Raw genomic sequence first — 25,469 nt, 5'->3', positions numbered from 1 at the left:
GTAGCGTGTCCCACACAGACTGCGCTCCGTGAGAGTGGGAAAATTTGGACCGGGCAACTCGGCGGCGCAGTGATTAGCAGGACTGCGCCAATCTGCTGAGCATCGCCGGCATTGGAAATTATCATAAATGGCAAACAATAGAAAACTATGTTAAAGCGGACTTCCGTGTTAGGCTGAATGGTTAAAAAAACATTATTTTGGGGGGTTGGGCGTGGGGGTGGGTTTCTTATGCTTTATGCTCAGTTTTGTTGAGCTAAAGCTCCAGTAAGGACAACAGACTTTCATAGGCTTTTAATGCATCCCTGAAGGAATGTTTCTTATACACCGAAAAATTAAAAAAAGTATAAAGGAGAGAGAAGAAAAGCAGGAATGTTAAAACCAGTCAAGAAAAACTATACGGCGGTACATTGGAGGAAGGAATTTGGGAGTGTGAAATTTAGAGGCAGAGAAAAGGAGAGAGGATGAGCTCGCTCACACGCACACAAACACGCACACACACAAACACAAACACACACATTCAGGCACCTCACAATCACAATATCGCTATTGGTCTATAACCACCAGTGCGAAAGTGTTGTCTTCAAGAGTTTGAGCAACGCTTTCGTCCCTATTCATCCGCAACAACTTCTCATCCAATTATACTCCACTTTCCGGTACCAAGCTTTCAAGCGTTTCTTTTTTCCCACAAGTTTGCAGAAACAGCTAAGAATGGATAGTTCAGAATTATTGAGGAAACATGCAAGTGGGGGAGAGAGCGGTGCCCTTTTGTACAGCACCAGCAACTACCGAAACTCCTACTAAAAGGGTGTGATCGCACACGTACTCGGACTTTCGCAAGTTTAATTAAACGTCCATGCTGCAGCGCCTCTTGTCGGCATCTAAGATGCTCGCTTGCTAAGCATACGACATAGTCATCGCGTACAAAATGTTGACAGCCGCATCAATGCTTTGTCACGCTCCACTTTCCTGGAACTTGTTATCCTCCAACCATGCGGTGATAGGATCTCAATTACAAGGTCTTGTAATGCAAATAAGGCTGGCTTCTTTCCGACTGTCGGGCGGTAGTTCTAATACTATAGGAAAACGCACGAAAAATGAGTTTCCGAGATTATTTCGTCTTCAAGATTAAATGGCTGTTTCCTCATCTCCGAGAAAAAGGATCATTTCATATCCTTCTCAAAGCGATGCTTCCGGGGTATTGAATGATACCAGACAACATGTCGCGGACCATTCACGTGGCTTCATCCCAATCGGAAATAGAGAGGACATAGAGATACTAGACAAAAAACACGATATACGCCGTGAACTGGTATTCCTTTGCGTTTCAATGACGAAACAGGCCAGTGTAGTCATCTTATCGAACAACAGAGTGTTTCGAAACGTACGAGAACTCGCCTGATGAGTTCATGCACGGTAATTCAAAAATGTTCGCACACTTGTTACGGAAGGGCCACACAGTGTGGTGGCAGTGAAGCCCGATCAACGTCGCGAATCAATAGTCTGCATCGTGGTAGACTCACTGAAGGATAAAAAAGTTATTTCTTTTATCCCGTAAAGAAAATCCGATTCGCTGACTTGAAGTTGTGCCCACATATTTCGCAAGACTACCTATATGTCATTGTACCACGTGCATAACCACAGTGATCGAAGGTAGTATTTCAAAGCTTGTTACTAAACAATCGACGCGCAATAAGTGCTGTTAGAGAAAGAATATTAATAGTAAATCGTGTGGCGTAAAAAAAATCACAGCATATCCACGGAGCGAATGATGATTGGTGGGGCGCAGCGTTCGTCAGTCTGTGTGTCCATTCGTTCTTGCGTCCGCCTATCTGTGTGATCCTTTGTGCATCCGTCCGTTTGGTTATTCGTCTGTCTGTCCGTCCATCTCTTTTTGCGGCCATCCCTCTATCTGTCCATCCGTCCGTGCGCCCCTCTGTCTGTCCGTCCGTGCGTGTGTCAGTCCGTTCGTCCGTCCATATGTCTAGAGAAAACTCCAAGCACAGCCATCTTACATCTTTTCATCATGTATTCATCATACACAAGTGCCCCCATCCAGCAGACATTGTAAGGACCGCTATTTCGGGTATGTGCCACTGGTGGTTACGTACTACGAGGGATGCACAAGCCACGCCATAAGGAGCTTCGCCCCTAAAACAAACACTCTGTGCGTACTTCATCAACCACAGAGAAAATACAGTAGACGAGTAAATGTACAGTTAGATGTCATAAAAAGCCTAATAGCAAACAGGCAAAATCTCCGGTGGTCAATAGTAGGGCTAAACGCAAAGACTTTCAGAATCATCGACCCTGGTTGTTCTGCGGACAAATTAGGCCTTTATTTTTAATGAAACATAACATGACTTTTTTAAAGGCGAACCGTGTGTGATGCAAACAAAGCACGAGCATTGGTCAATGAGTGCAATCTGCATTTCTCGCAGACATTCTTACAAATGTGTCTGCAGTGTTCGTGTTATTTGGCATAAAGATAGTGAGCGTATGGCTTGCTATAAATGGTTCCTGATAAGTTCACTTCCGGGAAATGATGCGGTTCAAACAAAATGTAATAATGAAAATTCGGCAGATCCCCCAAACCTTGGGAATCGACGTTATGCGAAGCACGCAGATGGAAAGTGACTGTCTTGTAATTTATTTTTAAATTAGCAATACGTTACGAAGTTGCACTAAAGATATGTACAAATGCACGCACAGACATGCGTTAAACCATGGCATATGTTTTATATAACCAGTTGTTTACAGTCGCATGACGATGCCAACAGCAACATCAATATTAACAACACCAAAAGTGGTAAGCTAATATGAAGCGCTGGTATTCGCGAGGATTGTATACCCCTGTACACCGCTAAATAAAGCAACTGCGAGCATTTTTGGCGTCCATCCGTCCATCCATCCACCCATCCGTTCGTCCGTCTATCTATCTATCTATCTATCTATCTATCTATCTATCTATCTATCTATCTATCTATCTATCTATCTATCTATCTATCTATCTATCTATCTATCTATCTATCTATCTATCTATCTATCTATCTATCTATCTATCTATCTATCTATCTATCTATCTCTTGACTTATAATCATCTGGTAGCAGTACTTGCGCGTCGGCGCTCGTGTATTATGATATATTCATTAGGTCTTGCTGAAGCGTTTCTCGGAGGCCACGTCAAAATGAGCGCATGGTTCATATTCGATTCGCCAGGTGCCGCCACGTTCTCAGCTGATCTTAAAAAGCACGTCTCCTTTTTGATTGAACGTAATCCACTGATTATAATTAACATGCTCTGCACTTTCTATGCCATTACCACTGATTTACATGACGATTTCTGATTTTTATGCCACTGATAATGACATTGCTTCAATGACTTCATTGCTTCATTGCTTCAACTCTAGGACTTATTTCGAATGAATATCCTGACAATTAGCTGGCGCATCTTGGGTAAGCTTACGCTCCGATATTACATGTATCTGATACAACTCTTAACTAGAACCTGAACCATCGGTTTACTACCAGTTCTAATTTTAGAAGACAATTTTTTTTAAATATTCCTCGAACCAGAAGTAAGTGGTTGATTGGAACTGCTTCTAAGGTAATCAAGAATGTAATAAAACAAGAAAGCTCTTAAATTTCGTGTTACGCACAGGTGGCCTGGATACACACGGACCGCCACATGCTGATCTCGATGCACGACAACCTGATCACGACCAACCCGCGGTACAACATCGCACACAACGGCCACCGCACGTGGCAGCTGCACGTGCGCGACGTCGAAGAGGCGGACCACGGCGAGTACATGTGCCAGATCAACACCAACCCCATGAAGAAGATGATGGGCTACCTGCACGTCGTCGGTGAGTGCCCGTCCCCATTCGATGCGTTGTAGACGATAAGGCGGCTCTTGTAATTAATAATGATTTGCTGTCTTTATCGTCCCTAAACCCACGATGTGATTACGAGGGACGCCGCAGTCGAGAGCTCCAGAGAAGTCTTATCACCCGAGGTTCTCGAACATTCCGCTAAATCTATGTACACGGGCCTCAAATATTTTCACCTTCATCGAAAATGCGGACGCCGTTCTCAGTATATTAAACGATTCGTTTCCTTATCTTTAGGAGAAGTGATGCTTTTGGAATCTGTGACTAAATACCCAAAGACGGCTGCGAGGTTGTTTTAGAAGTCGTAGATTTGTAGACAAACTTTAAGTAGATACAATGTCACCACGAAGATTCAGATCAAACGAAATAAATTGTCGACTTGAAGGTTGACCATAATGGTAGTCTAGTAGTTATGGTGGTCAACTGCTGAATCGAAGGTCAGGGGACCTAATCGCGGCAGCGGCGGCCACATTTCGATGGTGGCGCAATTCCAGAGGTCTATGTTACTCGGATTTAGGTGCTCCCTTAACACTGTCTTCACACGACGAGCGAAATCGCTATTCGACTTTAGGGATCGAGTACTACGTCACCCTACGTCCCCGGTTTCCGCATTCCCGCTTCGGGTCCGCGCGGAGCGGTTCGTGAAACGACGAACGGCCAAATCACAGTTGGGATCCTCAGGGAGCAGTGCCGAAATCCTCGCTTCTAGCGTGAATTCTCCCTTATCGCGTGAATGCTGGTTGCGGAGGGATCCGAATCACGTGACACGCATGTTGCGTCACGGATTCGTCCGCGATCACGCCCATCGTGTGAATACAGCTTAACGAACACAAGGTGGCGAAAATTTCAGAAGCCCTCCTCTACGGCGTCTTTCCTAACCTATCGTGGTTTTGGGACGTTGAACACAAACAATTATTATTTAGGTGGCTGACATCAAACGTATATCACATAGTTGCACAATACTGGTCTTGCCCTCTAGTTTTCCGCTTTTAGACGTGACTCACACGTCCCGATGAGGATGCATAGTACCACTGGAAGCACCAATATTGCCTGACGCACGCCACGATGTCATCGACGCTGCGGCTCATTCGTACTTTGTTGTCCCAGTTCCTCCGAGGATCGACGATGAGAACACGAGCTCTGACGTGGAGGTGCGCGAGAACAGCGACGTGTCCCTGCGGTGCCGAGCCACGGGAACCCCCGAACCGGTCATCAAGTGGAGAAGGGAGGATGACGCACTCATACTTCTTTCCGGAAAGAAAGGTACGTGGTCAGCATCATTTTACAAAAAAAGATGTAAAGCTGCCAGTGTCCGCCACTCCCGCCGGTGCCTTGTCCTGTGGTGTTCCCTGCATCGTGTTTCTGTCTTTGGCGCTGCTATAAAGTATGAGTCATCATTTTGTTCCAATTCACGCCCATAGCTAAGGGAGGTAATCTTCCGGTGATGCCCAAGCACGACATATTTAGGCAAATTGCGCCGATGCAACGAGAATGCAAGACGCACGTTACAGAAGGGCGCGCACGTGACCTGCGTGCTGTCGTTTTGAGACAGAGGACCAGAAGAAGGAAGAGTGCGTTTGAACATATTGGAAACCGTATAAAAAAACAAAATGAGACAGACAAGAGGTGACCGGAAGACCTTCATTGTTCTCTTGTTCTTGTTTTTTTTTTCTTTCTTAATGCGCTATTTTCAAGATTGTCCACAACTGTATTATAGAATAGTCTGTCAGCTGCTACAGTAATCTTGTGGTTATGCTGACCCACAGGTCGCAGGATCGAATTCCCCACCGCGGTGGTGTAGTGGCTAAGGTACTCGGCTGCCGACCCGCAGGTCGCGGGATCGAATCCCGGCCGTAGCGGCCACATTTTTGGCGGAGGCGGAAAAGATCGACTCTCATGTGCTTAGATCTATAATTTAATGAAAAAATGGCCTATAATTTCCTGTTCCATAGGCTCCCATTTCTCCTTATTCATCGATGCTGAACCGGGCTCCATGATGGGCTGCAGTCAGCATATTTCCTGAATTCAAACCACTATCTCAACCACTTACCACTCACCTAAGCATCATGAAAATTCGTCGACTAGCACAATTTCTCACTTTCTAACTTCAGTTAATTCTAACATTCTATGGCAAGTTTTCTGAGTAAAGCACGCAGCCCTATCATATGTGATTCAAATACTGCGAAACACTTCATGTTTTGTGGCATTAGTCCAATAGACCACTGATTACGAATCACACCACCCACCCTACTCATTATTTTCTTAATTTATACAACATCGGCTAAGCTCTTCTGATCTCCAATGCACACTCTCCGTGCCTCAAAATGTTTCGCCTGTAATAATAGCTCTGACCCGCGTGCGAATTTCGTTCTCATATTGCGTGCCTACTACATTGACGATTCGGTTCGCCTAAACTCATTCTTGATAAGCTGCATAAGACCGACTTCCACTCACGAATTCTTTTTCCTTTATCAATATACTCAAGGACACCCTGACCTTTCGCAGATCCGTTCTTGAACCATTCCTTATAATTTGCTATAATTAATGTTATCATTCACTTACACTCTGCAGCGATGCAACTTACTGGGAACAAGATATTCTTTGAGTTTAGAATTTTTCGGATAAACACAACTTCTGCGATTACAGTATCTTAAAGCGATGGTGTAAATCCTTATGGAGGATATGCGCTATTCACAAGAAGTAGCTACTACACCCTTCTGCAGGTGCACTGCACTTTTTTTCTTTTCCGTCTAAACAGCGCAAGACCGCAAACGGGAGAATTCCCTCTTGATAACGTCCCTTCCCTTTCTTTTACTTAATTCATTTGCTACCAATTTATGACAATCACTTCATGCTGCTTTGGTATACGCTCAAATACTATAGAGAGTGTTACCACTTTTTTTTCATTTTATGGCTCTGGCATTTTAGTTTTCATGCAAGCTCTCACTCTATTCACATATACGGAAGCCATATGTGTGTGCGATATGAGGAGTATGAATGACAGCACTTTCCAGGCACAGCGTAAGCGATCCCATCTATTTCAGGATGAGAGCTTCATTGAACTGTTTACGAAAAAAAAAGTGTTGCGTAACCTTCCATGGAACTACACGGTTTCTCCCTACGATTGCGAACGATCGAGAGCTTATTAAAAAAAAGGACATTTGCCGCACGTGGCTGGCCTACATATTCAGTCATCGCAGCGATTCGTTCTACCGAAAAAAAATGAATAAGACGGCAAGACTGGAACTCCACACTATAATCGTCCTCAGAGGCACCGAGGAGTGCCAAGTCATCGAATAATAAACTGCAGACGCGCATTAAGACCCAGCTATACGAGCCTCATGCAGACGAAGTCCTACAGTACGCTGCTCTATGTTTCTTTACTTCATTTTTTCAGGAACTTATTGTCTGCTTTCTTAATGCGGACCGAATAAACTTGAGGCCAAATTTAGCGCAAGCCTTACCCGATCGCCCGTATACGCACGCGTATGCTGCCTCTGCTGCCCACTGTACTTTCCTCAAGTTGAAACTTCTGAAGTGCACTCAGTTCTGCTCGCAAAGGGTAGTGAATACCCTCTTTTACCATCACTTTCCATCAGCGTTCTCAACATCATGGAGTCTCCATCCCTCTGCATGGCGCTTCCAAGTGCTCACGCTTAATGCAAGAGTGGAGCGTGTTACAACCCGCAGCCAAGACATGTTCACAGTTTCTTGCTCTCGCATCCTGAATTTTGTATCATCCGCTAAGTAACGTTTTCTTGCATCAGTGTTCACCCACTCTCCTTTTCAGATGTTTTAGTCACCATTACTTTTTTTTATTGAAAAAATAAAACAGGGGGGAGGGGTTGATGAGGGAAGAGGGGGGGGGCTACATAAGCGTTGACGCAACATTATCGTCAAGGGCTTTCGGAAGTGTAGCGTTGGATAGCGCGCGTGACCTCCACTGTCAACGCCGAGACGCACGCAACGCATCGCACCGCCAAATTCATTCACGGATAGTCACGCATATCCGAGCACGCGATAGTGTGTAGTAAAGTGCCTTACTTCCTGTACACGAGAGCGGCTACGACTGTGCACGTTTCGGAAGAAAAAAGTTAGACGAAAAAAATGGCCGGAAAGTGGGCCGAGCAAGCGTCGTCTATCGCCCAGAAGGCGAGCGCGTGCCTTGGAACGCGATCAGACAACCTAATAACGCGAGCTACATCAGTCGCGGAGCGGCTTGCTCTTAACAACCATCCCGCGCTTTTCGCATAACGTATTCGCTTCATCTAGTTTTTTTTTCGTACATTGCCTTCCACGTATAAGAAGAAAAAAAACCTGCTCGGCTATACAGTTGGCCGGTGGTGGGACGAAACGAGTGCAGAAAACGTCCGAAAGAATGGAAGAAACACAAAACGTGGGCACCTCGAAACGAAAAAAAAGTTTCGTGGGCCCGGTAGCAGGGAACGCGACTCGCAAGGCCAAGAAGGCCATGACGGTGACGGGCAAACTCGACGGCTTCGGAACATTTGCCCGCACTCGCAATAATAAAATAAGTGAGATACAAGAGAGAGGGGAGAAGTGGTGTGGAGAAGATATGGGAAAGAAAGAGTGAGGGTGACGAACAGTGAGAGAGAGAGAGAGTAAAGGGCCAGGGAAAGTGAGAGGAGACAGAGTGAACCAAGGCCTTGTACATGTACACCACTGGAGTGACAGCGCAGTAAAATAAGAAGTCGTACGGCGCAGAGGCACGGACACGATTCAAAGTGCGTAAAAGACGTACGGCGTTCCACGAGGAGGCCGCGTCCATTATGTAACGAGGAGGGACTACAAGCATGGTCCTGAGCCTTACAGTGCGAAGCCTCTTCTATGTACGAGAAACAAAAAAGAACTGCTAGCGTCTAGCCCTCTTTCCCCTCCCTCGAGGAAGACGGCAAGAGGGGAAAGGGACGAGGGGTAGGGAACGGGTTGGCCTACGCCGGGGTGTCGCCGTGCGAAGCATGCAACATAGCGAAAGTAAAACAACGGCAAGGAAGAGAAAGAACTCGTTTTGAAAATTGAAGTTCCGAAGACAGGGCAGCCTAAGTGAAAGTTACGACGTCGTCACAACGGTCGGTCCCCCTTCTCGGCGTCGTAGAGTCCGGCTCCGGGCCAGTCCGTGTCGGCCAGTCGCTTCTTGAGATGGCTTCCAAGAACAAAGCTGGCGAGATAGAAAATAAGGGCGTCCCTCCCCCTTTCTGCTCCCCCTCCTGAAACCCCCCCGTTTGCTACCACTTTCTGGTTTTTTGTCTTTCGTCGTGGAAGTCGCGTCACAATGCCCAAAAGCGGCGCCTGGGCCGATGAGCACTCGTGCCAGAAAACTTTGCGGTAGTGGTGACGGCGAGAGCCTTCGTCACTCGAACAACACGAGCACTGCTGGAAATATATATAACAACGACACCGTCTGCCTTTCTCGGAATATAAGCCTATGTGATGCCGCGCAAATTATGCGGACCGAGACCCCTGGCCTTCAACGCGAAGTTCCGCGGAAATGAAGCGAAAATGTTTGGGTTTCCTGGCAGAGGCGCAATAATGTACACCAGTGTGGGCGTGCACCGTCTCCTCCGCATCTAGCGTGGATTTTTGCTTTGTTTTCTTGCCTGTGTGCGTTTTCTCGGTCCATTTGTGATCGTGTAAGTTGCATTTCGACACACGTCGCGCATACATCGCTGGAAAGCTAGAGGGGAAATATAATTTAGGTTTGCCCATCACAACAACAACAAAAACAAAACACGAAGAAGAAAAACAATCCCACTATTTAGCTTGTGGCCTCTACTGGAGCACTTAGAACTCACCCTGGAAGTAATGTGTTCCTGTGAAGAATAATTAATTTATTCACTAGAACCAGGAATGAACACATTGATGTCTCCGAACTGCGGTAGCCACTCTGTCCTGGCGGTATATACTCCAGGTGGATTTTCGTCACCGTCGGTGTCATCGTGATGTTTCGTATAAATTCTAATTACACAAACTGGAGTGTCGTGAGATCCGATCGCCAGAAAGGGCCCTTGCGGATGAGTCGAGCCGAACAGCTTCATGCGCGATGCTCTCCTATCAGTCTAATGTTAGGGGTCTTGTCATCTCTCGCGAACAAAAGCCTCGAAAATGTGGCGCCCGGACTCTAGGAGGTTCATGCTTCGTAAGACGTGTTAGTCACTACTTCCCAGTGAATGAGCAAAGTATCCCGGTGCGCACGCGAGCGAATCGGTGTACCGTGCATTTGCGCAACCTTCCGCCCAGTGTGTAACATTTGGAACACTGTCCCCACCGAACATCATACCGGAGGGCAACGACAAAAACTTCAACGCTGTCATGCAGAGACAAGCCCTTGAAATCACGCTAACTCGCCTCGACCGCAGACCGATGTCCGTAGAAACTGTTGTGGACTGCCGTCCTCATAAGTCATCGAGAATGAGAGCGACAAAGGCACTGTTACAATTTTGACGGAAGAGATATAGGCTCACAAAAGCGGCTGTGTACAAGAGTGATTCCGTACACTGTTCAAGACTGATGAATTGTGGCGTTATGTGTACTACCCATCGCTTTCTCGCTTTCGTTAATCTCTGAACTTCCAAACTCCCCCAGTGATGGCTAGCATATTAGTTATTCTAAACTGGTTAACATGCCTGCCTTTCCGCTTTCTTGTGCAGTCGTTACCTCATCCTCTCTCACCCTCCCTCCCCGACTCTCTCGTGAAAATGGCTCGTTTGTGCGAGCGCATCTGACTTAATCATCTTTGTGTTCTCCCTCGGCTTATACGATAGTAAATTAGCCAATCAAATGTTTCTTTTTTATGTTTATCGTCTCCTGCTTTCCTTCTCTCTCCTGCAAACACTTTTTCTGGCAACTCGTGCAAGATATTCTTTCGGTAAAGACTCCCTGATAAAAGCTGTTATGGCGTGGACGAACGGTAGCTAGTCAATCTGTGCCCCGAGTCACGTGAGAGGTGGGGGAAAGGGAAATTTTTAGCTCTGCTAATTGCGCGACTATATTGACTGTGCCAAAATGCCGCTGCATTGTGGGCCCCGCTGCTACGTAGGCGGTGTTCGAAATCGGGGCGCAGAACCTTACACATCGTTGCGTACACCTGCACCTGACGGCTGGGACAATACTGCACGTCCGTAAACTGTGTGAGCGAACTATACAAGGCGACGAAAGGCTATCACAAAGCCGTGGCACGTTGTTTCAAACAAATGCCCTTCAGCGGTGAGGCCATCCTTAGACTTCACTTTCAGATGCAGTACTCCAATCAGAGTGCGCGAAAATGGGAGGGCTACGTTTTTATACCCTAAACACATAATTTGCCAGGCGTGAAACAAAGTTCGTCAAATTTTGAGCTCAGCGAAACGTCGATAATGGCGAGGTCTGGCACCCAAGTGCATGGTCGGTTGGGACCTCCTCGTGACAGTTTATTCGGCATATGGCTAGTGCCAATCTAAAGAAAATGTAATGCGTAACTTTTGCCAAAACAACGGCGAAGAAAACTGTAAAAATGCGCCTTTGAAGATAAAGGAAGGTGTATATTAACGTGAGTAGTCTCCGATCACTTGCCGTGTCAGGACTGCTGTCGTTATCGTGTCAGCTCGTTGCTCACTGGCAACAGAGGGCAATCTTAGATAAGAATTGTTTCGTATACGCTAGCATAAATACCAAATGTACAATATTTTTTCTGACATTAGTCACAGTGGCGAATCGCCCTTCCCAATCAACACGTTTGATTACCATTTTGGCTAGTACTTAGCATAAACTTGTTATTTGTTTAACGGAAGAACGCCGTCACTACTGCAAACCATGGAGAATGCAGGGGGGGGGGTCAAATTTACAAACATCCGTCGAAAAAAAAAAACACCAGGCCTGCGCGGAACGCGCAGCACAGTCCCAGCTAAAGATGGAAGAGCGGTCTTTGCGTAACTGCTACAAGCACAGTTGCAGGGTACCCACTACGCCGTTAATCTTCGTTGTTTTTGTGTACTGAGAGCCATTCACCATGCCATCTTTCGTCATTTTTCGCGTGGTGCCCACTACACGCTTGAAACGAATGGAATGGAAATACTTTATTTTTGTCATGCAGAACGCGTTTAGCGTGTAGCGGGTGACTCTGACGTAGAGATCGACAGGTAATACAAATAGAGGAATTTTGTGCATTTTTTTATGCTGGGGCTGACGACGACAAGAACCATGCCAGAACCTTTTGTAATGGGCTGTATGTGTGCTTTAGTAATGGGTTGGAAAGTGTGCGCGGCCGTGCAAAATTTCATTGTACAGTCAAAAGAATTTACTTAATTACCTCCATACTAAAAGGTTCTCAGTTAACCAATGTAGGCTATAGGAAAATTTTCTTTGATATCAATTATTTATTGCTCATTCAGTAAATACTAATTCATTTTTCTCAAGAATAGTTTACGCAAAATCACTATTTCCGTAAATTTTTCCCCAGTATTAAGTATATACATTCGCCTTTTTTGTTGTTGTTAAGCTACCCGATCCTTGGCCAATCCCTCAGGGTGGGTGTGAACCACAAGTTTAGAATCTCCATCTACATCTTGGCCAATCTCTCACAGTGGGTATGTGCCATGGGCAATAGGCAATAGGTGAACAGGAACAAGCAAATTCGACAACGACGTCGTACCACCATTTGTATTGTGTGACGCCTCGTTGTTCTTTTGCGGTTCTAAAATGCTTTGTTACTCATATTAACGCGAGTCCTTTCCCGACATCAATCTTGCCTAAGGCCAGTTTGCAGCGGAGTTTCCAGCACAGGCGTGGCTCTGGTACAATACCGGGCTGGCACGCAGGGGACCCTGGTTTGAATCCCATTGTGTGCGTGGCATTTTTTTTCATTTGCTTACTTTTTTCCTATTTCGCGTGATAGTGGTTACGCACACCGGCGGCGGTGGCGGAGAACGTGACTCTTGTTGTGATCTACTAACAGCTTTCACTGTAAAACGGTAGGCCAACTGCCACCTATACGTATTTCAATTTCTGCTATCTCAAGGGGAAAGCGACTTTCTTTTCTGTGTGAGAAGCACTGAGCTCGAGTAAGCCCGCCGCAGTTGCAAAGCGGTGGTAACGTTTGCTGCTGTGTGGCAGGTCACGGGTACGAGTCTCGGTAGTGGCGGTCGCATTGAGGTAGAAGCAAAATTAATATACACTTACACGTTTACAACAAGCTACACGTATACATATTTAGCGAAGCTTTAAGTTGATCAACAAAAAAAAATCCACAGATCTTACGCATTGTGAAATCGTTGTGAAGCGAAGAAGTCAGAAAGGAGCAAATCATGCTGTACATAACTAGACAGACAGACAGACAGACAGACAGACAGACAGACAGACAGACAGACAGACAGACAGACAGACAGACAGACAGACAGACAGACAGACAGACAGACAGACAGACAGACAGACAGACAGACAGACAGACAGACAGACAGACAGACAGACAGACAGACAGACAGACAGACAGACAGACAGACAGACAGACAGACAGACAGACAGACAGACAGACAGACAGACAGACAGACAGACAGACAGACAGACAGACAGACAGACAGACAGACAGACAGACAGACAGACAGACAGACAGACAGACAGACAGACAGACAGACAGACAGACAGACAGACAGACAGATAGACAGATAGATAGATAGATAGATAGATAGATAGATAGATAGATAGATAGATAGATAGATAGATAGATAGATAGATAGATAGACAGACAGACAGACAGACAGACAGATAGACAGACAGACAGATAGATAGATAGATAGATAGATAGATAGATAGATAGATAGATAGATAGATAGATAGATAGATAGATAGATAGATAGATAGATAGATAGATAGATAGATAGATAGATAGATAGATAGATAGATAGATAGATAGATAGATGAAGACTGCAGGAATAATATTTGAAGCAGTCTCGCTCACATAACGTCGCAAAGACTCGTTAAACAGTGAAGCTGGTGGCATCCCATTTTCATTGAAATTTCCTTGCTTGACTTTGCTCGTAATGTCTAGGGGACCGTAGGTGAGTAGTGGTGCTTGCCCAATTCCTGTGGGTACATATCCGCTAGAGTTGCTTGGCACATGACGAAGACGATGATGACAATGATCCTGGCATCATTGGCATCCACCCACTCAGGGGGATTTGCCAAAAGTCGCGTGGGTCATATATTCTGAAAATTTTTGATTGCTAAAGGAAGTTTCTGTGTCATTTTCGAGGATCTTGAGGGGAGTAGTGGGGATTACCTAATTTCTGTGCAACATGCCCGCTATAGAAGCTGCACTATAATTCAAAGGGATTAACCTAAAAATCAAACAGCTATGCTGTTACAACAAGGACTTGACATAAATAATGAATACGTGTTGTGGTGCTGTCTGCAGGAGTGCCCAGCTATCAAGGCGAGTACCTGAACATGAGCAAAGTGACGCGGCTGCACATGGGGCCGTACCTGTGCATCGCCTTGAACGGCGTGCAGCCGTCCGTGAGCAAGCGTATACTTCTCAAGGTTGACTGTGAGTATGACACTGCACTTATAGGATCCAGATGAACGCCCGTGCTTTTATACATGTGAACTCAGCTATACGGTTTCATATATGCTCAAGTTATGTCGTCCTAGTTCACAAATTTAGCAACTTGGTCAAGTTAGTACTAATCGAAGGTCACAAGGTATAAATAAGAACAAAGGGGGACAAATACAGGAAAGCACGTTGAGTTAATCTTCAGCTACTCTTTTGTATAACATGCCTGTCATTAGAAAAAATGTCAGCTTTGCATTTGGAAACCAAAGCATTCAACAGCGAACTCGATTCTCCTTTCCCACATAGCGCGATAAAAAGTTCTGACCCATAAAGTTCAACGAGCCGTTGATAAATAGGCATGCGCTAGCGACCATGAATAACCAAAGGGAGTTATAGAAAACACTACTGACATAAAAGCGTAAAAAAACAGTTGAAGTTTGCCACTAAACGTGCTTCCGCGTTTACAGTATAATACTAGGATTTACTTAAACTGCGTAGTCTGTATAAGTGTTCAGTGCAGTGTTCATTGTAGAACCGTGTTTTTTCTTGCGTTGACCCTCTCGAAAATGATGTGCTGCCCTGAGTCGTTATTTGCCCAACTCCAATTTCTTATCTTTCTTTAAACTGCGGCGTAGTTTCATTACACCATTCCCAAAAGACTCGATAACGCAGGCCCTAGAGATAAACGGTAAGCTACCGCTTATAACGCTGGGCGCCCTGCCTGCGCAGTCGCGCCCATGATTTGGCAACCCAACCAGTTGGTGGGCGCACCGCTGGGCGCCGACGTGACCCTCGAGTGCAACCTGGAGACGCACCCTCGCGGCATGACCTTCTGGGAGCGAGACGACGGAACCATGCTCATCTCGAACGCCAAGTACGACTCGCTGGTGGTTGAGACCGGGCCCTACAGGCTCCTGCTGCGCCTCACCATACGCGATTTGAAGCCTGACGACTTCGGCACCTACAAGTGCGTCTCCAAGAACCCACTCGGCGAGACCGAGGCTAACATCAAGCTCCAAGGTGAGTGGCTGATGCTGCATTATAATGCCGCCTGAACTTCATACTACTGCTGCTGGTAATGACGCTAAGTAACTCCGTAAACTGCAGTGCACGAAGGTGGTAGAACAACTTCCTTCAATGTAGCCACATGATATTATTCCGTAAAACTCAATGAGAATTTGATTTTCGAGCGTAGTATTACGCAAAATGTTTTGATTTATATAAGCAAGCATTTACGTTTAGTCGTGCTCACGTGTATTTTTTTACGGTGCGGTCCCACACAAAATCGTAACCAGACCAAGACAACTTATCGTAATGCCATAATCAGGTTGATAGTGCAAATGACGCTTTTTTAAACTGCGTGCATTCGGGGCAATTAAGCTTTAATGCGTTGTCAAACACACAGTTCTAAACCACAGTTTCGTATTTGAGAAGCACTTGTGCAAAGATGTGCTAAAAAGCAGGAAATAATGGTGAAGTGTCGTTCACATCGTTCTATGCGAGGTTAATTGTTACGAATTGTGCATATAATGCTGAAAACTCATAAGTGCTTGTCAACAAAAAAGAAAACAATTAAAAGCATTTCTTAAGTAACAGTTTCTGGCTTAAGCACTGCACTGGTCCTTTGATGTGGTGTACAATAAATTTCGTTCATACTGATGAATGTTCAAAATTTTCGCAGAAATACCTCGACCGACGTCTTCGACTGCGGCGTCCTCCAAGGAGTTTCAAACCAAGAAACACTGGGAGACAACCTGTAAGATTTAATTAATACGTACATGTGCTTTTCAGCATGGTACCGCGTACATCAATGTATCGGCAAAACGTTTACGTTAAAGGGGCCCTGCAACAATTTTTGAGCATGATCAGAAAACGCTGCCGATCGGTAGTAGAGGCTCCCGACTATGCAAGCGAGCCAAATATTATAGCACAGAACACGGCCTGGAATTCAAAATAAATTATCAAAGTCAGCTTAAAATTGCTGTCTCTTCTCTCGACAAATCACATTATATGTCCAAAAATAACACGCCAACGACCCATCTATCAGCCATTGGCTGACTTGAACATGGCGCGCTCGCTTGTTACAGAGATCGCTGTGAGAGGCCGAGACTTGTCCCCGCGTGCGCACGCAATCATACTGAAAAAGCCGCGCATCCAAAGAAAAAAAATTAAGAAGTGCTCAAGGTTGCAAAGCGCATGTGACGTTTTTCTGTGGCCCTACTATCCCTCCCTGCTTAGCTTCCAGCGCTCCAGTCGGGACGAAAGAAGAGAGAATGCAATTGAAACATGCCACATACCTTTGTAACTCCACTCGCACTGGATGGATTCTTAATATTTTTGCGACGTTGAATTCATGAGGCAATAAGCTCTTTTAGTGAATTCATTCTATGGCTACATTAAAAGTCGTTTCAGGGCCCTTTGAACTTTATTCACATTTTGCGTTGAGATAGCCAAGTACTTGGTACTTTAAATTCGGTTCGCCTCCAGCAACAAAGGAATGGCAGAAGACTGACCAGATGAGGGTCAAGTTTGCTGCCTTACGCTAGGGAAAAGATCGTAGTACGAAAAAAAAGAAAAATACAAGAAGGGGGTTAGGAGGAGATGTTATCAGTACGTGACGTGTGCGGCTGCTCATTAGGGCCGAGACCTGTCACTGAGGCCAGCCGATTTTGAAAACACTAGCAATGCTCACGTCACTTTGCAAGCCTGCCATGCCAGAGACGACAGTGCAATGAACCGTTGAGCTAAGCGTGATCAATGCTATAACTCGTTCATGTACAGCCCAAAGGACATTACGTTGGACGTTAGCGGTGGCCACAACTCTCTTGTGAAGCGAACTTGCATCTACATCCCGCAAAATATCTAGCAAAAATTTTCTAGTTAACATCCTTACCTTTCGTTCGCTCTTTTCTATGATTACAAAGAATAGCTTTTGCTAACAACAGTACTGTAATCATATACTAAGCCGTCAAGGCAAAGATACAAGGATATTGCAGGAAAACCTGAGGGAACATGCATCCTCACGTATGACACATATATCTAAGAAAAGGCACATTTTAGGATAATAAACTCAGAAATTATCTAAATGATTGGATTAGTGATAGAGTAGGCGTTGTCTCGTTTCTTTTTCTTGCCATTTTCGAACGCAAACGCAAGCAACCTTTTCGAAAACACGAGAAACGAAAAAAAAAAACAAAGTTCTACGGGAAAGCGACTACATCAATCTTACTCTTCGTCCGAAACTTAATAGAAGCTTCTTGGGGCGACTTCACCAAGTGTCCGGTGATTTTGTTTAGGACTCCAACGGCTAAACGTAATCAATGAGCAGTTCAACACAAAGTAAGTGCTTTTCAAGATGGGCAATGGTGGCATTGTACTGGCAAAGAAAAAAAAAGTGTTGAGAGACAATGCGTTAGCTGAGTGACGATCTTCCAAGCTGAGCACTGTGTTGGTCTTGAAAACGATTTTTAAAAAAGCAAATCAAAGTTTAGCGTCTCTTTCAGGTGACTTTTTGACCATGCCGAAACTTTATCTAACTATGCTTCTTCTAAACGACCTCCCACTTGTGAACTGCGTACAACTCGTAAGAATCAACACGAAATGCATGTTATACGCATCTTTGTCTCTTTTCAGCAACGCAGCAATCCAATGGACCTCGACATCATTTGGGAACTCACGCTTCAAACGCTCTGTTAAAAGAAGGTGAGCATAAAAATATATCTCTCGAGTGTATCTTGTTATTTTTGCGTCTAATTATTAAGGCAAAAGCCTTAGACACTTCATCAAACACAAAAAGAGACCATAGGCGGCGTCAAAATGAGCGGTAAAAGAAATCATGTGATGCCGTCACCATGTGACGTCATCGCATCATGATGTCAAACACATGACGTCCCATGTCTCAAACGCATTACATAATGGCATTACGTCAAGACGTGAGATATGCGACTTCATGTGATGACTCAACATTTCTAAATATTTGTGCCATCGTAATGTCGTCAATGTAGCGCCTCATCACGTGACGTCACGTTAAGACACCGTCGCATGACATTGTCGTTCGCTCAAAGTGGACCAATCCCTGAGGCACGTGAGGTGCACAAGGCTTTCAATGTCTCCGATCCTGGGTGCAGCGCTAAACCACACTAGCTGCAGAAAGTTAACGAGGGCGGGGGAATCGGTACAATTGACTGAGAATAAAAGGAATAAACAAATACGGCTTTCGGCTTCGATTCACATTACGCGAATACATAAAAAAACCTCGTGTTTTTTCGATAGCGTCCTTCTGATACAAGATTTTTTACCTTGGTATGAGACATATTCAACAATAAAATAAAAATTCCAGAAAAAGATGCAAGTTGAGAGTGGAGGGGGGGGGTTAAAGTAACGAAAAGTTGTAGAAGAAAGAATGTCGCCGGAGCATACGTATCGACAAAGCCAGTTGTATTCGTCAAGGCGGCAACCTTGACGAAAGCAACTCCTTTTGCGAAAAATTTGGCTCTAGTGGTACTACCTGCTAAACGCTCCTTGTACTTTTATATAGAAGGTCGCGGTTCAAGTTGGAGATTACACCGAAACGACGACGTTAGTTCATCAACTGCAGCTAAGAAAATTATTCTTGGAGTTCTAAATGAGATTGGTCTTCGAAAGTCAAGAGACAAGTAAAAGCTAACATCCGCCGTGGTTCGTGGAGTACTGCTGTTTAACGGGTATATATATATATATATATATATATAGTGCTGAGTCGTGCGCATTCGTTGATGCATTTCGTACAACATTATGCTCATAATGAACTAGGAATGTGTTCCTACGTACGCATGCCCAATAAGAGAGAGAGAGAGAATAAGGTTGAGTGAAATACTGAGAGAATAACCTGATGAAATTTTCCGGTTCATGCCGAGTGAATCAATAACAGATTAAGCTGAATGAATAAGTCAGCGTCAGACCAATAGAATAATTGGTTCTCAGTGCCAAAGATTCAATGAACTGAGTGCGAAAAGAAAAGCTGTTTTGGCTTTAAAGGGCTGAAACAACAACTTGCCAATAGGACGAAACAAATATGTAGCGAAGAAATTTTTGTATACTTTAAACACTGCACACACTAACGAGGACGTAAAGAACAACAAAAAAAAACAGGCGCAGTTCTAAGAACATTTTTATGCGCTGCACGAAACGCAAGGTTCCCGAAAGACTTGTTTTATTACTCTTTTAAACTTTTCTGTTTAGGCAAACATTTTTAATCGTTGCCTCAATAGCGTCCGTATTACACTCGGCATAGCCGGCAGTGCATAGCTATAATGTCACGACATTGCGTACAAATAGTACGAGTAGTTTATGAATTATAACTTCAAAAATTTCCTTAGGGCGCCGAGGAGAGTATTCTACTGAAGAAGAAGGCACTCAAGGGTACCCTCCTCCAAACTTTAATCAGGACTACGAGAGATCCGGTAAGTTCCTTGCAATCTATCGGCTTTTTGTTCGCTTTTCTTTCCCTGCCGTCTCAAGTTATTAGTGACGGCCGAGTCCTATAAATATCCCTAATACATCTAACAGCCGACCCGAAATTAATTTTTTTTCTGATATTGCCCGATGAAGTGTGTCTTGCAAACGTAGGCACTCGAGTACACTGACTCACTAGCTCTCATTTTCTAACGTACCAACTTCGAAATATTTGACAACGCTTCTTTTTATTGGACGAAGAAAATAAATATGAGGAACAAACAGACTGTGTGCCACGTTAGAATATCACTGTCCCACCGAACACGCCAGGTAAGGTTTTCCTTCTTTAAAGGTCGAAAAGTACATGGACATAGCGATCAACGTCACGTGACAGTTATTTAAATGTAGAGGCGTGTATCTGCTAATAAACAGTGCTTTTATTGACAAATGCGAAGCCCGTTTTTAGCTTACACGTTTAACGCAGGAAAACATCCCGCCGCAGTTGTCTCGTAGTTACGGCACTCGACTGCTGATCCGCACGTCGAATCTCGGGCTGCGGCGGAAGCGTTTTCGATCGTGGCGAAAATGCTTCAGGCCCGTGTGCTTAAATTTGGGTGCACGTTAAAGAACCCCCGGTGATAGAAATTTTTGGAGCCCACCACTACGCTGTTTCTCATAATCATGGCGTGGTTCCCGGACGTTAAACTTCACCAATTAATATTATTATTATTATTATTATTATTATTATTATTATTATTATTATTATTATTATTATTGATATGTGGGGTTTAACGTCCAAAACCATCAAATGATTATGAGAGACGCCGTAGTGGAGGGCTCCGGAAATTTCGACCACCTGGGGTTAAAGAACGTGCACCCAAATCTGAGCACACGGGCCTACAACATTTCCGCCTCCATCGGAAATGCAGCCGCCGCAGCCGGGATTCGAACCCGCGACCTGCGGGTCAGCAGCCGAGTACCTTAGCCACTAGACCACCGTGGCGGGGCGATATTATTATTATTATTATTATTATTATTATTATTATTATTATTATTATTATTATTATTATTATTATTATTATTATTATTATTATTATTATTATTATTATTATTATTATTAAGTAAACAGGTGCGTTTAGAGCAGTTAACACCCCCGACAAATTCGTGACCGAAATAGCAATTTTTCCATTTTTTTCTGCGTGTTTTGTCTGCTTACGAAAGCTCGGGTGATGTGTGCTACATTCGGGCCCCGTACTTCGACGCGGCCGTCATTCGTACGGCGTACTACATACGTGTTTTATGAAGCCGCGACGACCGAAGCAACGCCTTACGGCTTATGTGTATACGTTCCGTTACTCCCCGCACAATGCGCCGCCGTGACCGAGCCATATAAGCCTTGCTCGAGGGCGCATTTACATGCGACCGAGCGACGTGTCTTTTCCCTCTCCCTCCTCCTCCTCCTTCCTTCGGAACAAATGGGCTGGCCCGCGTGTTCGTACGAGACTCGGCCCATCGTCGCCACTCGTCGTATACTATACAGTCGTCTTATACGGACATCGGCTCGGGCCGACATTGCAATTTGTGCGAATGGGCGACCATGGCGCACCCGTTGTGGCCATCCTTTCGTGCGCTCATTTACGGCCGCTCATATAAAAGTAGAGGCCCTTTAACCCTGTTGCGCGTACGCTCGTCTTCTGTGCTTCACGTGAAAGCCCGGTCTGCTTTTTTTCCTTTCTTTATACTCATCGTTATCGGCTCTGTGGCGCAGGGGTGATCGGCCGTACATTTATGGGAATAGCGAGAGAGAGATAGAGGGAGAGAGAGATAGAGAGATAGATAGAGGGAGAGAGAGATAGAGAGAGGGAGAGAGAGATAGAGAGGGAGATAGAGATAGAGAGATAGATAGAGGGAGAGAGAGATAGAGGGAGAGAGAGATAGAGAGAGAGATAGAGAGAAAGAGAGATATAGGGACAGAGAGATGGAGAGAGAGAGATGGGGAGAGAGAAAAATAGAGATAGAGAAAGAGAGAGGGAGGGAGAGAGAAAGAGAGAGGGAGGGAGAGAGATGGAGAGAGAGAGAGAGAGAGAGAGAGAGAGAGAGAGAGAGAGAGAGAGAGAGAGAGAGAGAGAGAGAGAGAGAGAGAGAGAGAGAGAGTCGGTACAGACATGAAAGCGTCACCACGCACGAGAGCTGTCGACGTCCGCGAGTTGGGTCACCGCCGCTGCGCCCTCAAGGCGTCGCGTTTCTGTCCAACGCCTCCGTCGTCGTAATTTTCGTGTTCGTTCTTCTTCGTAGTTTATAGGTTATTGTAATTTTTTTTTAATTTTATACTCAGTGGCGGTCTGCACCACCGCGTAGTTTCTTCATAGACATTGATAGAATCAGTGGCTGTGAAGTTCCGCTGCTGAGTTACGAAGTTGCCGGCTTGATTGCCGGCCTCTTCCAGGCGCTGAACAGTAAAAAAGAAAAAAAAGGCGATGCAACGCATGTACACTCGTGCACAGGAATTACGCGCGCACTTTAATAATTACACGCAGTCAGAGTTTGTTCGAAACCCCTAAACATCCACAGCACTACTCTGTTATTATTATACATCGCGTTTGTCCAGGAGTGCGCGAAATTTCGTTCACTTCACTGTTTGCCGCGAGTGGCCTTATGATGATGGCTATTTGACGTGTCTGAGAAATCGTTGAAACGCGAGTGTCGCTGGAGCAAATGTTTCGGCATTAGACTTGCCTCTGTCAGGGCAGCAACCGCATATTTTAGCCGCGTTATGTAAGCCTATAGTTCACTCTGCCCGGAACTCTCTTTTCGGATATGTTTTCTGAAGTGATACGCGTGATACGTGTTTTTCTTATCATGATGTGATGTGCACTTGTTTTAGCGAGTCAGTCGTATGATATCCTTCATAGGTCATAGTTTCATCTCTCTCTCTGTGTATCATATATTTGGTATGCGTCCACTGCTTCTTGAGTTGCCCACTAACTATAATGCCCTCGTCGAGCTGCAGGCACTTGTACAAATAAATAAAACAATAGATGTACCCCAGAGGTCTCTCCATACCAAGAAAAGTCTGCACAGAAATGTGCGGGGCAACAGTCGTCATTCAACCACGTGTGTAATTCATGGCGCTATACTATGCTGAACTACAGGAGTTTCGAGGGCTTGTAATATCGAAAGTGTAAGCGTCTCTAGCACATAGCATAGTGATGGTGCCGCACAACCATTAACGGAAATTCGATACATGAACAAAAAGTACCATTTCAGAAGATGAAACATTGAACTCAGCAACGACGCCTCATTTAAAAATAAAACGTCAACGAATAGTATAGAGATAATTGACTCCTAAGCGTTTCATTAGTACCCTGCTATTTCAGTAATAATGATGTCTCCATAGGGCTACACATTACTCAACCTGCTCCTACGTGGACGACTGTGGAACAACACCCTGCCATGCTGGTTCCAGTACAAAATATACTTGATCTTGCTAGCGCAGTGTATTTCGATTCATGATTTTCTTAATTTTTTATTGAAATAATAACTGAATGAAGTAGTTGTCATCATTACTTGGCAACGGCTACTCTTTTCCCTTGGTTGTTACAATATAAAGAAAACAAGAAACAAATATATTTTATGCTTGGTTGAGTGGGTGCAAATATTTTAGCGATAATAATTCTCATGATGGTTTCTAAGTTACTTTTTTTTGTCTAATGGTACAACGTCGCATTGATTGTTCCGATCACGTAGATGGAAGATGTGTGTGATCTTTTGATGTCAGCAACTTTACGACTTGTGTTTTGTTTGTTTTTCTCTTCCTACAGCGGACAAAGACAGCGTGCGACCATCATCAGGTCACAACTCGGTCCCGCAAAGTCGTGCCACGTCTCCCGCAGTTGTCCTGGTCGCAGTTTGCGCCTTGCTGCTTCGCGCCCACGGCGTCTGATCACCGCTTTCAACGGCGACCGCCTGCAATCGAGAACCACGCGTGTATTGCTTCCAGACGCTGCGCGTAGCCAATGTGAACAAAAAGAAAAAAAACTGAACGATGGAACGCGTCGCAAGGAAGAGTCGCTTCTTTCTGTTCATTCATACCCGCCATCAGCTTGGCTCGAGCTCAAAATGAGGAAGACAAAAAAAACAAATTCAGAAAATGACCGGAACTGTCACCGTTAAACGTGCGACCTCTTTGCGAAAGAACTGATGGACGCTCAGTGCATGTTGACAACGGTACCTTCGGTGCTCCTCGCATCTCAACAAGTGTCGCCGCGGGAGGACTCTGCAACCAACCGAGTTGTGAAAAGGCTCCTGCGCCAAAACAAAAATGAAGAGGACGACAAGTACGCTTGGTCAGCTCGAGTAACTTGCTGGCACACCTGTGCCGCCTACACAGCCGACTTCTACTCCTTCTACTACTCCTCAAATATTCCTTCTCATTCCCTTCCTCTGCAGTGTAAACAAGTGTAAACGACGTGCCAACTGATGCCGACTCAAAGGAAAAGAACAAAGCATGTTGTAACTGAGTAGTTGTTTTTGTTTGTTTTTTGTGAAATGGCGAACGCTTTGGTAGAACTGCACCGCTGTTTAGCTAGTTATGCTGGAGTGTGTAAACTCGAGAGCTGCTGCTGTAGCTGCCTTAGTATCGAGCTAAAGGATAAAAAAAAATCACGGATATCACACGCACTTAAAAAGAAGTCCGAACTAAATGGTTCGTTTACTATACATGCGTTTATCTATTATCATACCTTTTTAATACGGCGATGTTATCAAAAGCTAGAAAGATTAACCAAAGCAGCCCAATTTATTTTATATTAGATGTTAGTAATCGGAGATTACACGTAATAATTGCACGTTTTATGAGAATTTATCTGCAGGAGCCTGTACCGTCGAACAAAAAAATATTGCAACATTATCGCTATTACGCTGCATTCAACGAACTTAGAAGGTTATGACTCAGCAAGGTCGCACAGTTTCGGCGCCAAATATGCTGTAATCAACATCTCTTGTCTCCTGCTATCCGATCTCGAAAAACGCAGTACATGGCCATAATAATCAATAGGCGTAAGACCTACCATTTGTAGGCGTACGGGTCATAATCTATAGTACGAACATCGTACGGCAGCAGCTTTCGACTTTCTTTCGTGTGACCGTGTGCTTTTGCTTTTATGAAAGAGGGTAAGAATGGATTTTTGCGCTCTCAAAGCTCTGACAGTCTTTGTCGAAAGATTAAACTGTGTCCTTGGCCAGCCTGAGCATGCGCATGCACATACCTCCTGAAACTGTAATTGTTCCAAAGAGCCGGAAAGCAAGACAGATAATGTTACTGTCTTCTCCGATCTTCGCATTGCCAGACTTTCCATAGAATCTCAGCTGCAGAGACCAGTGGAATATCTCAGTCGCAGGGAGGCTCCCGCACTTCTGACAAAGACTGTACCTGCTCAGAAAGATGTCGCAGAAGCTTCGCTATAAAACTGCTCTAATGGGTTCAGGTTCTTCTTTTCTGTATAGGTATATAGAAGTCACACGAGTTGAATGCGCTATTTTGGTTACGACACACCGCGCAAGCAGTTTTCTTTGTTATTCTGAAAAGGCGCTATCTTCTCAGG

At 44.8% G+C, this 25,469-nt stretch overlaps 1 protein-coding gene across 1 annotated transcript in view; it reads left to right on the top strand.

Annotated features, from left to right (window-relative positions):
- The window catches only part of LOC119165342 (neurotrimin), a 188,667-nt gene extending 164,482 nt beyond the window's left edge, over positions 1-24,185 (top strand). The window contains exons 3-10 of the mRNA XM_075896172.1: positions 3,659-3,866; positions 4,998-5,153; positions 14,296-14,427; positions 15,163-15,453; positions 16,115-16,189; positions 18,067-18,135; positions 19,791-19,874; positions 23,688-24,185. Of these exons, the coding sequence (XP_075752287.1) occupies positions 3,659-3,866; positions 4,998-5,153; positions 14,296-14,427; positions 15,163-15,453; positions 16,115-16,189; positions 18,067-18,135; positions 19,791-19,874; positions 23,688-23,809 (1,137 nt within the window). The 3' untranslated portion in view covers positions 23,810-24,185. The remainder of the gene's footprint in view (positions 1-3,658; positions 3,867-4,997; positions 5,154-14,295; positions 14,428-15,162; positions 15,454-16,114; positions 16,190-18,066; positions 18,136-19,790; positions 19,875-23,687) is intronic.
- The last annotated feature ends 1,284 nt before the right edge of the window (positions 24,186-25,469 follow it).

Source organism: Rhipicephalus microplus, chromosome 1 (genome assembly GCF_043290135.1).
Source record: "Rhipicephalus microplus isolate Deutch F79 chromosome 1, USDA_Rmic, whole genome shotgun sequence".
Taxonomy (NCBI): Eukaryota; Metazoa; Arthropoda; class Arachnida; order Ixodida; family Ixodidae; genus Rhipicephalus; species Rhipicephalus microplus.
This window is presented reverse-complemented; position numbering and strand designations above follow the sequence as displayed.